We start from the raw sequence: 11,796 nt of genomic DNA on the forward strand, positions 1-11,796 counted from the left end.
ATGCCAAACTTTTGTAACTTTTTTTTTTTTTTTTTTTAAATGATTGTTTTAAAAGAGTTAAAGCAACTGTGCCATAAAAGCTACTGACTTTCTCTTAATTAAATTTTTTTTTTTTGGAGTCATGGAGTTTTTAAATGTTGTTAGTTACATTTGCATATTGTGCTTATGTATTCATTCATCTGCGCATAATTGTGGAAACACAACTCAATCACCACAACAATGTTCCTCTGCAAGAAACAATTATGCTTCAACAACTAGAGTGTCAAAAGTTGCATAGTGTAGCTTTAATTGCACGCAAGTAAAATTATTAAAATAAGATCAGGATCAATTAAAATGGCTTCATCCAGTTTAGTTACCAAAAACAGCAAAATTATACTTCAGCCTCAATTAAACATTTTTTTATGCTAATGGCATACTGTTCTGATCACCTGTTATCTTGGTACACTCAGTCTTTGCTTTAATTGCACTTAAGTAATCATATCAAAATAAGTTCAAGATCAATTAAAATGGCCTCCTACAGTTCAGCTATGAAAACAGCAAAAGAGAATGTTTCAGTATCCATTAAATCTGTTTTGATGCTGATGACATACTTTTCCACACATCCAGTCACATTTAATCTTAGTAAACAGTATTTGCTTTGTAATTATTTAAGTCAAAATAAGTTCAAGAACTATATAAAAAAGAAAAAATACCCTTGAATCTTCATTAATAGAGTCCTCTTCTTTAACAGTGTCAGCAGACAATCTAATTGAATGTGTGAAGAAGAAGGACCATCAGAAGGTAAGAGCATCATTTGAATACATTAAGCGCATAAATACAACAATCTTGCCTTTTCACCTTCTTGGTTTCTCAGATTTCGGTGTTGACTTTTGGCGGAGGGTTTTTTTAATGCTTTGCAAGCACATACATTTGAGTAGGTAGCTTGGATGTTGTGTTTTGACTGATTTAATATGCAAGAGAGCGATCCGTGTGCTTTTAGTTAAATGTTCACTCGGCCTAAAGGATATTCTGTTGTCTCTAACGCAGGACTGACCTCACCATTAAATGTCAAGTATCTTGCAGAGCGGAGGCGGAACCAGATAAATGATCCTGCATATTCTCTTGACCTTTCACTTGTTCTTGGTTTCTATGGTGACCAAACAGGCTTTCTCTAGAATGATAATCTCTCACACCCAGCCCAAAACCTGTTCCCACTCATTATGCCTCGGTACAGAGAGGAGAAGAGGGGACATTTCAGATATTAATGAGGGTGTTTGACATGTTGCAGTGGGCAGCGATGTACAGTACACAGCATCCTTTACCTGCCCCAATAATTTTCCTTTAAATAAGCATCTCACTGCCCTAACAGCTGGATCATAGATCCATAAACAGTCAACTCTGACATTTAAACTCGCATGAAATATGCAGAGCTACATTCAGACTCACACACAAACAGATGCTCAGGTGTGTCTGTAATTACCCAATTGTGGAGTGCAGAGAGTGCACTGTGTGGTGTGTAGATGGTGTCCTCTCTTTCCTCTTGGGGCATTCATCATTAGGAATCTCCTCCAAGTGAGACTGAAAACTGGTGGAGTTTTTATGCCCAAACTCTCTCTGGTGTATAAATAAGTCCTGGCAAGTTTCTGACAGATTTTGGGCTTTATCGCATGGAAGGGTCCTTTGAACCCATTGAGACGGTTACTGGCATGTTTGCTATCAGCCTCCAGCCAACTTTGTGCTTTTCTCCTTAAGCACATCTGAGCCCATCACTCGATTCTGTTTGAATAACTGTGTGGAAACCAGTACTTTTTTGGCACTTGCCAATATTTAATAAGACTCAGAGATCAGGGTACCATGTGGCTTCCCATAATGATGCTCTCTTTGGTTTTCTATTGATTGGGATGTGTTTATCTCAGTGTTTGTTTGTATGACTAGCAGCTTTTTCTTTGCAGTTGAAGGAGCTGCATAAGAAGGGGGCTGACCTGTGTGTGCAGGACCCTGTGGGCCGCACCCTGCTGCACTATGCTGTGGAAGTGGGAAGCAAGGAGATCGTCAGATACATCATTGATAATGGTAAAATGATCTCGTAACACCTCTGTTACAGCTTTTAAAAATCGCTGGCATAGACAAAATGGCGTTATTTGTGCGATTTTTATGCCTGTGTGTTTAACAATCAATTTTAAAGCTGCAGAACAAATTTTACGTTTCCAATCCTTTAGATCAGCAGATCTCTATTTGATCATAAGAAACACATTGTGGTGTGTCCCAACTTCTGACTGGTGTTGTTTGCTTTCAGTCGCTGTTTTGTGTTATCTGTAGCGTGTGTGGGGGGTGCTGTGTAAAGCAGGTCATCTTTCTCTCCCACGCAAGCTTTTTACAGCTCTTCATTAAGCAACACACCATCACCTCAGGGCACATGCTTTAGTGTGGTTGCAAGGTTTGATTCCCCCCCTCTCTCTCTCTTTTTCCACAGCACCCACCGATATCCTGGATGTAACAGAGAGAGAAAAGTGAGTGTCATACTGAATGTACACTGATGCCATTTGTTATTTTTATTTGTTGACAATAAAAGTTCAAGTTCTATTTTATTATACTGTAGTCAGGAAGGCCATGTTTTTTTATGAATTATCTTGTTTCATTTTTAGCAGGCTTTTTAATAGCCTCCTTTTTCTGCCTTCTTTCCTCTCTCTTTATCTCTTGCTTCCTCGCTGTCTCTTTTTCTTTCTTATTCAGTGGAGAAACGGTATTGCACAAAGCAGCCTCGTTGTGTCAGAGGACAATCTGTCATTACCTAGTGGAGGCGGGAGCATCTCTCATGAAGACAGACTTACAGGTGAGATAGATATGTAGAGAAATACACTTTATATTCATGTTTGATGCTGGAATAAAGGGAATAGTTCACCCAAAAATGAAAACTGTGTACTCATTTAATCAATCTCATGTCTTTCCAAACCCATAAGACTTTGTTAAAGGTTAATCTTCGAAACACAAATTAAATAGATTATTTTTCAGATTGTTTAAATATAAATAAGCACATAAAGCGATCATATATATTTGCAAGACTTGCATTAAATGGCTTGATATATATGCATTTGTTTTAGAAAGTCATTAGTACCTTTTTGGATCTCCTAACTTTTGGTTACTTGGCCTTTCAGTGAAGTAACAGAAAACTCTCAGGTTTCATAAGAAATATCTTAGTTTGTGTTTCAAAAGTTAACCAAAGTCTTATGGGTTTGGAACAACATGAGGGTGAGGAAATGATGATGAAATTCCTTTAATGTTCATTGCGGTCCACTTGCACGCACAGAAACGTCTCATGACCAGGTCTGGTGTTGTACCTGACAAAAACACAATGAGAAATAATATCATAGCATTCAATAATGTCATCAGTACACATCCTGTCAGAGTATATTCCCTGTTTGTACTGGATATGAGAATTTAGGAAGGAATAATTTGGGTAAGTTCTGAATACAGATTCATTCCAAGCCGGTTCTCTGTAGACGTTTGTGGCTTTTGGATCTCTCTCATTTTGGCTGCAGCCTCCAGCTGGTCTCCATCGCTGAACGTCTCTGTACTCAACTGCTCTGTTAGTCAGTGCTGACTAAGACCTCCGCATGAAACAAGGAACCATTCTTCCCCCCAGCAGCCCACCCTCTCCCCCGCTCACCTCCACAGATCCAGCCAAGAGACTCAAGATCTCCTGCAGCACTTCTGATTTGGTGTACCGCAAAATTACACACAGCTGTAGACACACTAGACTCTAATTACTGCTTCTCTCCTTTTCAGAAGAAACATCAATTTAAAAACTACTTATTTGAAGAGATCTGTGAGGGAATGATTTTCCACAAAGCACAGAAATCTCATTTGTTGTTAGAACTCTCAGCAGTACTTTCTATCGCTTACGCACTCTCTTTTTTCCTGTAGTTTTGTTCCTTTGCACCACTGGGCCTCAGTGTAACGGTCTCCTTTAAAGCTCTCAGCAGTATAACGGACCTTTTCCAGCTCCCATCTGATAAATGTGTGAGACTGCACTGATTGAGTCTCCTGGGTGCCGATGGACTCCAGTCTGTCTGACAGCTTTCAGTTCTATCTGTGTAATTATCAGGAACTCATGTGCTGTTGAGGCAGATGAAATGTGTAAAGTCACCGGTCTGACACGGTCTGAAAGCAGACCAAGATGAAGATTTTTCTCTTCAGAGGATATCCCATGATTTTCATCTAACCTCTTCAGGGAGACTGTACTCCTGTTCTCCTGACAGGCTTAATCTGAACAAGACCTGATTTAGCGGTGCCATTTTCCTGGACTGTGGTCTGTTGCGATTAACAGCTCCATCAGCACTTTTCTGCTCTGCTTTCGCTCTGTTTCCATCAAATCTAAGGATCCCACCAGTTTCATTCAATCCAGAAAACATCAAATCCAGGATAGAGTGACTCATCGTTCATTGCCCTGTGATGAAGCACACTCCTCCTCTCTGACTCCCTCCCTCTCATTTCCTTTCCTCTGTTTCTCTTTTACAGTCTATCCATCTGTCTTTGTCTTTATATAATAAGCATCCCCATTATCCTTTCCATCATTTTCCCCTCTCTCCTTTGTGACTTGTATGAGGATGAATGCTGGTTTTTAAAAGCACTTTAAAAGTGTTATTATATTTCTGTTGGGCATGCCCTGCAGGGATTAGTCTCTTAACCACAAAGCTTTTTTTTTCCTCCTGTGTAACTAGTCTCTTTTAGTTCATCATGGCTAATATTCTCCATTGTGACTCTAGCTTTTGACAGCTTTTCCAGAACTGCCTTTGTTTGCATCTGAAAGGCTGAAAATGGAGGGATGCAGCACCGCGCTGGAAGTTGCGCAGTATGAAAAGGTGCTGGTGGCCGGTCACACTGTGCACTCGCGAACAAAGGCGTCTTCATCTGTGCCGCAACAATGAAAGCGCCTGGTGGGCAGTTTGAGTGCTCCAAGCTCTGTCCGACAGGAACAGTCCAGGCCTTTCTCTCAAACTCTCTGCACCAGGCCTGCCTGCAATTAACAAATATTACTGTTGAGCAATGCTGGCACCAGCAACACGGAAAAAGAGATGCGTTTCTGAGAACATGTATACCATTAGAGGCTCAATGCAATCTTTGATTTCCCTTTTTCATTGTCCATGAAGACTTTGTCTGAAAGAAACAGTCCCTAATTAAGGCCTGGAGCAACCATAGATGTTCTCTGTGTATTTTGCTTCAGTTCACGAAGCGTGCTCTTGAACTTCAGCTTGTGTTTGTATTTGTAATTGGAGTCTCAATGGAACAGTGACCAGTTATATATATATATATCTATATATTTCTGTCATGACAACTCTCAGAGGGATTGGCATGGTAATGTACATGACAATGTTAAGGCCGGGCCACACCAAGCCGACGGTCGGGCTAGTTTGTTTGGTGTGTTCCACTCGTCGGGCTCACGTTTGGCAGTTTGGCGTTGGGACTGTCGGCACGAGTAAGAACTCTGATTGGATGTTCAGTTTAGCGAACGAGTCAGTGCCTGAGAATTACAGCGAAAATGATGAAAACAAGCATGTAAATGAAGGCGGTACCAGACAGAAGGCTATTTAAATGTTACGAGATCTTTCCCAATCATTCTAATACGTGAAGGTTTTCATAACAACATGAGTCACTTAAAATGATTAAAGCTATCAACATTATTGATATTCAAAATGGTAAGCAAATGCTGATTTGTTTACGTTTCATATATATGCATTTATCTCGTATATCTTTGTTTCGGTTTCTCCTTTTGAATGACGAATGTATACTATTGATAGCTGCTGATATAGACCGTTAATTCCTCTCACGCATGCACATGTTAGTTTGTCGATGTCGGCTGTAGTCTGTGAGGTGTGTTCGAGCGCAGCTTTTTGGTCCGACGCTGCCAACGCGATGCGACAACCGTCGACTTTCGCCGCATATATATATACCTCTCCAGTATTTGTTGTGTGGACTTAACATGTCTCTTCATTTCCAGGGCGACACTCCAAAGCATCGTGCCGAGAAGGCCCAAGATGCCGAACTTGCGGCGTATCTTGAGAACCGCCAGCACTACCAAATGATCCAGCGTGAGGACCAGGAGACTGCAGTTTGACCTTTAACCTCTCACCCTTCACCTCAACTGGTGTCCTCCTTTTTGTGCCAAAACAACAGTAACCAAAAATGTATCGCTAAACCCTTCGTAGGCTCTCTGGACCGCAGGAGGGGGGGAGTGATGCATTCCCAGAGAGGGAAGATGGTCGCACACTTTACTGTCTCTGAAGAGTTCCCAAGCTTTCATCATCTTTCTCTGAATGACCTGTTTGACCTAATGCCTTTCATTTCATTGCACTGCCAAAACATCTTAGACTTTGTATGTATGAGACCAGATGTATTTCCCTGTTAATGCACTCATCGAGCTTGCTTTTCTAGTTTGACAATGCTGAATGTTAATTGAATACGATGAGGATTTAAAGATGCATGGGCTGGTGTCTGTCTCCAGATTAATCCCTGTCTGTAAGTATATCTGGAGCACACACCATAGCCCTGACTCCACAGCTAGGTTCAGTATTGCTCTGTCATGGCTGAGCATTAGCGACAGTAGAGACAGTAGAGCCATTAAATGATATGTTGTTAATGTATAATGTAACTTTTTAGATTGCCCTGCACTGAAAGAGTTCAGGTCGGTTCAAAGATAGGAATGTTTTCTGGGGTCTTGATCTGAAGTATCAGAACTATATTTTTCAGGGTGTTATTGGAAGGATTTTGCATTTTCATAGATTTCTGTGCTGTTTCTAATAACATTCGGTACTGTAAATGTATGCGAGTAGCTTTCTGTTTAAGAGGCATTTGCACTGTAGCTTTGATTGTCGTCTTTATTCTATACTCTGGATTTATAATTGATGTACTAAAATATAGCTTCTTTCTTACAATATTTTTAAGTAAATAGATGTTTATATAATTTGTAGCTCTAAAAGATGTGTTGTCATGTTTGTATGATAAAACTGTAAATTAGATTTTGGTTTATTGGAGTTGAAAACGGATCTCTCTGTGATTCAGCTCACTTTTCTTAAATCTTTGTGATAAAACAACACGCTCTATAAGAGGTTTTTTTTTTGTTTTTGTTTTTTTTTTAGAGCTGATGTCTTAATGCAGATTCAAGATTTTAGGATGCTTATATTTACTTTCCTAAATCATTATATATTGAAATTAATTTGGCCTTGAAAGCATACATATTTAATAATATTAGTAATTTATGACTTCAATTATATACATTATAGAATGAACTGAGTTACTACTTCATTAATGATATGACCCACTGATTTCAAAGTTCTTTGCAATGTAATTATACAGTATGTATGCATATTCATATTGTAAATAAGTAACACTGTGTTTGGGTGAACACTCTAGCATTTTTAGTGCTGTTCATTTGCTGTTGGAAATGCATTTTCAGCACTCTCGATTGTGTTCTTTCTTTGGAAAGTTTGAGTCTTTAAAAAAACCAACCATCCATCCATCTATCTATCCATCCATCCATCTCACCCTTTTACCCAGACAGCTGTTTACAGGAGCCTTGATGAACGAGATTAAATGAATGACATCATATGCCATAAACACTGAACTCACTGAACTCTTTCAATAAACATGTGATATGTCTTAATGATCGATTTTCTTAAATTCTAAGACTTTTTTTTAAGGATTTGAGATTTTTTTTTACCCTCATTTAGACCTTTTTAGTATGAAAAATTGGGTTTGTTGTCCATGAAAATGTTCTTTTTTCATCCTTTCATCCTGTTCTTTTCATGTTCCATCTGAGAAGTGTAAAGGCTGATTGTGTGATATGTATAGGATACAGATACATTTGAATTTTGAAGATTGGTGTTACTAAATAACTCCTGTACTATAGTAATCAAAAAACGGTTTCATATAGTTTAGACAGACACTGGTTCACAAATGCATTCTGGGAGAAAACACAGCTAGCAGATGGTCTGACACTGTAAATGGTCTTCAAGCCAACAAAGCTTTTTACTCAATCATGCCAACTTCATTCCTTTGCTGAGGAATTTTGATCATTTAATTTTACTGTTTGAGATAAACAGCCTACAGGAACCTCTCACGCTCACAGAAGAGACCATTTTGTGAGTTTAAAACTAACCTAAAACTAGAGTTTGTCCTAATAATAGGCAGAACAGATGGCATAATTTACCACAAATGTTTGAACTCATTCATCAGCACTTAGAGCCAGTTTTTCTTATATACTGTAGTAGTTTGAACAAATTTTAGTATCGCTTAAATCTTAGTATTATATGATATAAATATATGATATGAATTCAGTTTGTTACAACGTTTTACCTCTTATTTAAAATATGTTCGAACCTTGCTACAATGCTCAACACGTCATCTTTTTCTGCAAAACATCTAATTAATTTGGACTTGTATTTCCTTAGAAATACAACAGCCTTAAATTACTTAAGTGATTTACAAATGTATGTCCACAATTCCATACCTGATTATTAGTAATATGAATTTTTGACTGGCATGATGATGTTCTACTGCATGAACTCCACAGCATCCACAACTGTTAACTAATTTAATGGCCAGATTTTAAGTGCCATGGACTGCATTTAGCATGTCATTTGTATAGCTCCAAGGGCAAGTGAGGTCTATGCCCTGCATTAGCCCACTGTTACTTTTAATTTAGTCTGGTTTTAAGATTTTAGCACCCAGACTTATATGGTTCTTTTGTTTTGGTGTTGATCCGTTTACTCTGTGGCACATTCTGAAGAGATTGTAAGTGATGCTGGCAGCATCATATTACCCTTCGGTCTCCTCTGCTATGATTTATTCTCGTCCAACCAACAGATCACAATTATGGTTCTGTACAGTGCTTCATTATAAATAATTCATACGTACATGTTTTCTCAAGCAGCTATTTCCAGCTGGACCTTACATGTCCTTCCATTATCTTATTAAAATCAAGTTTTAAATCCATAGCTTATTTCAGCCTCTTATCATCAGCAATATACACTGTTGGCAAGCACTGTTTTTGCCATTATTTACTTTTCTCTAGTATCCTATTTTTCTTCATATAGTGGAGACACTATTGAGGTAAATTCCATGTTCAGTACTTCACCAACATTATGAATGCACACTCCATTTTTTACGGCATTACTTAAGAGATGAGATTTTCCAAGAAATCTCACATTTTTTTGATTTTATGGAAATCTCCTTTTACTTTCAAAGGGCAAAGCAATGTAATATGTATGTATTTTGAATTTCTGAATGTGTTTTGTTGCTGTGTATTTTCTTGCTCAATTAAGCTCTTACGCCTTTAGCCATCACTAAGATGCATGAAAGCAGTAAGAAAATGAAGCACTGCCTCTTTCGTTGATTTACAGGGAAAGCCATCTGATATTGACACTAATTTGTGTCTAGTTTTAGGTTTTTAAGCTTTTTTGTTTTTTTTTTGAGTTGCAGTGCAATTCAAGGCTAGAATTTGTTAGAGGTTTTGATAAGGAGAAAGCAGAAAGCATGGGTTCCAGTGCAATATATTGGGTTTTAAGAAATGTTTTATGAATATTTTGTTCTGTAATGTAGTTAATATTTATCTCTTCAATGAGCTTATCTGTTAATGTCTGGTTAATAAAATAATAAAGCATACTGAACAGCAAGGTCATTTGTTGCTTAAAACACACAGATATTTTAAGAGAATTGATGTTGAGTGATTTTTCTGTCCTTGTTTTAATCTTACAAAGCCTATGAATAATCGTTTTAAAGCAAAGATTTTGTGATTCATTGTAAAGAATAAGAGTGAGATCTGATCCACCACTTAAGAACTCTTCAGAGGAAACAGCCCCTCATACTTGAGTCTGCTTGTTTTAAGGTAAGATGGTTCACATCGGTATTGAATTTGTATGTTGTTGTTGTTTTTGGCGGTTTATTTATTTGATAGTGGGACATTCAATACTGATGCATTTGTAAGAAGTTTATTTTTATTTCATTCTCTATTTATTTTGTTTTCAGTAAGTCATTTTAACTTCAACTTGAAGTTGTTGATGTTGCCTTGACAACTGAAGCTGTCATCTAATATCGTTTTAATTTTTTTTTTTTTTTTTTTTTTTTTTTAGTTAATGATACCAACCCTGTTTACATTTAATGTAAAATGTTTAGAGTTTTTTTTTTTTTATTTATTTATTTTTTTTTTAGAGAAGCCTGTGAAAAATTGATATTCTTCTGTATTTCATTCTGGTCTCGCTCTAGGATGAATGTGAGGCTTTGCGGTCTGGAAGAGCTCAGAGCTGTTTTAATTTCAATATAGTTGTATCATCCTTAGAATGTATTAACAAAATTTCCCTCAGACTCTGATACCGAGTTTCTTTTCTCGGCAGGAGTGAGCTGCCGGCTCAGAGATGAGAAGCAGGTATTAATAAGAGAAATGCAATTCCTGTCTTTGGCTGCAGCCAGTAAATGAGTTATGATATCAGTCATCGAGTTATCACCACCATATATGATATGAATGTAGAATCCTGATGGTGTGGGATGTCTATAGATAAGATTGATCCAATGTTCAGCGAGTTAGTTCCATTGCTTTGGAGTAGTCATGGCTAAACTCAGCTCTTTGCAATATATATATATATTTGCAAAGAGCCATTTTATTTATAAATAAATATATATATATATATTATTGTTGTTGTTTAACGTTTTTTCTTATTTTTGATTGTGTTATACTTGAAAATATAAAAAATATTAACATTAGCGAATACTTGTCAAATTAATGTTGAACAATTTTTTTACAGGATTTATTAATCTAATTTTAATCTAATCTTCATTTTCAGGTTATGTAAATTAACATGATTGAGTGCAATATGAATGAACATAAATTAACAACAAACAATAATGCATAAATCAAAATGGTATAGAATAGGGAACACTTATTCACTATTTACTACGACTTTTCCCTCAATAAACTCCTAATTTGCTGCTTATTAATAGTAAGGTAGTTGTTAAATTTAGGTGTTGGGTAGGATTAGGGATGTAGAATAAGAAATTAAAATGTGCTTAATTACTACTAATAAATGGCTAATATTCTAGTAATATGAGTAACTTATTAACAGACCCTAAAATAAAGTGTTACCATCAACATTAACCTAGATTTACACAATGCTGTAATTGGTGTCCATTGTTGGTTTATGATTCCTAGCATTAACTAATGTTGCCAAATATAACCTATTTATTAATTTAATGGAATAATGTCTTCACTGTTTTGGGTGCTTCTGAATTGTGAATTTGTTTAAAGTAATTGTGGTTGTCTTTCATTACATATTTATTAGTTTTTGGAGTAAAAAAGACCATCAGCATGTGTATGTGAGAGGAAGTCCATTCTTCTGGTCATGCTCCGAGTGACCCCTGCCTTTTAAATAATCACAACGTGAATGGCGGCTACACTTCTGTCTTAGAAAGCACAGACTTCATCCTCAACTCTTTAACCTGTTCATGGACAAACACTCACATGCTGGTTCACCCTTTGCCCATTTGGCAAGCTTTCCCATGACTTCCTGTTGATCCAAAGAAGCAGAGAGCGGGGAGATGAGGAGTGTTGGGGTTTTGTTGATCATTTGTGGTGGCTGTGAGCTGCCTTTTATTCAAGTGATTGTTCCATCTGGTCCTCTGTTGTGAGACAGAGGTTTCACTGTGGAGAGCAGGGAGGAGGTCTTGCCTTTTCAGGTTGCTACAAAATATGTAGCCTGTATAAACCTCCCAACCTCTCAACCCGTTCTTTCTTTCTTTTTGTTCCTCACCCCACTTTGATTTCCTCCA

At 37.3% G+C, this 11,796-nt stretch overlaps 1 protein-coding gene across 11 annotated transcripts in view; it reads left to right on the forward strand.

Annotated features, from left to right (window-relative positions):
• Nucleotides 1-7,639, forward strand: part of LOC306877172 (diacylglycerol kinase zeta-like) — a gene marked incomplete at its 5' end in the record, with an annotated part of 144,304 nt that extends 136,665 nt beyond the window's left edge. For all 11 annotated transcript variants that reach the window (XM_079428746.1, XM_079428745.1, XM_079428741.1 and 8 more), the window contains 5 exons: nt 731-780; nt 1,932-2,052; nt 2,453-2,489; nt 2,713-2,812; nt 5,978-7,639. In XM_079428746.1, the coding sequence (XP_079284872.1) occupies nt 731-780; nt 1,932-2,052; nt 2,453-2,489; nt 2,713-2,812; nt 5,978-6,094 (425 nt within the window). In that variant the 3' untranslated portion in view covers nt 6,095-7,639. The remainder of the gene's footprint in view (nt 1-730; nt 781-1,931; nt 2,053-2,452; nt 2,490-2,712; nt 2,813-5,977) is intronic.
• Between the last annotated feature and the right edge of the window lie 4,157 nt (nt 7,640-11,796).

The sequence above is a fragment of the Barbus barbus genome, assembly GCF_936440315.1.
Source record: "Barbus barbus genome assembly, chromosome: 2".
Lineage (NCBI taxonomy): Eukaryota > Metazoa > Chordata > Actinopteri > Cypriniformes > Cyprinidae > Barbus > Barbus barbus.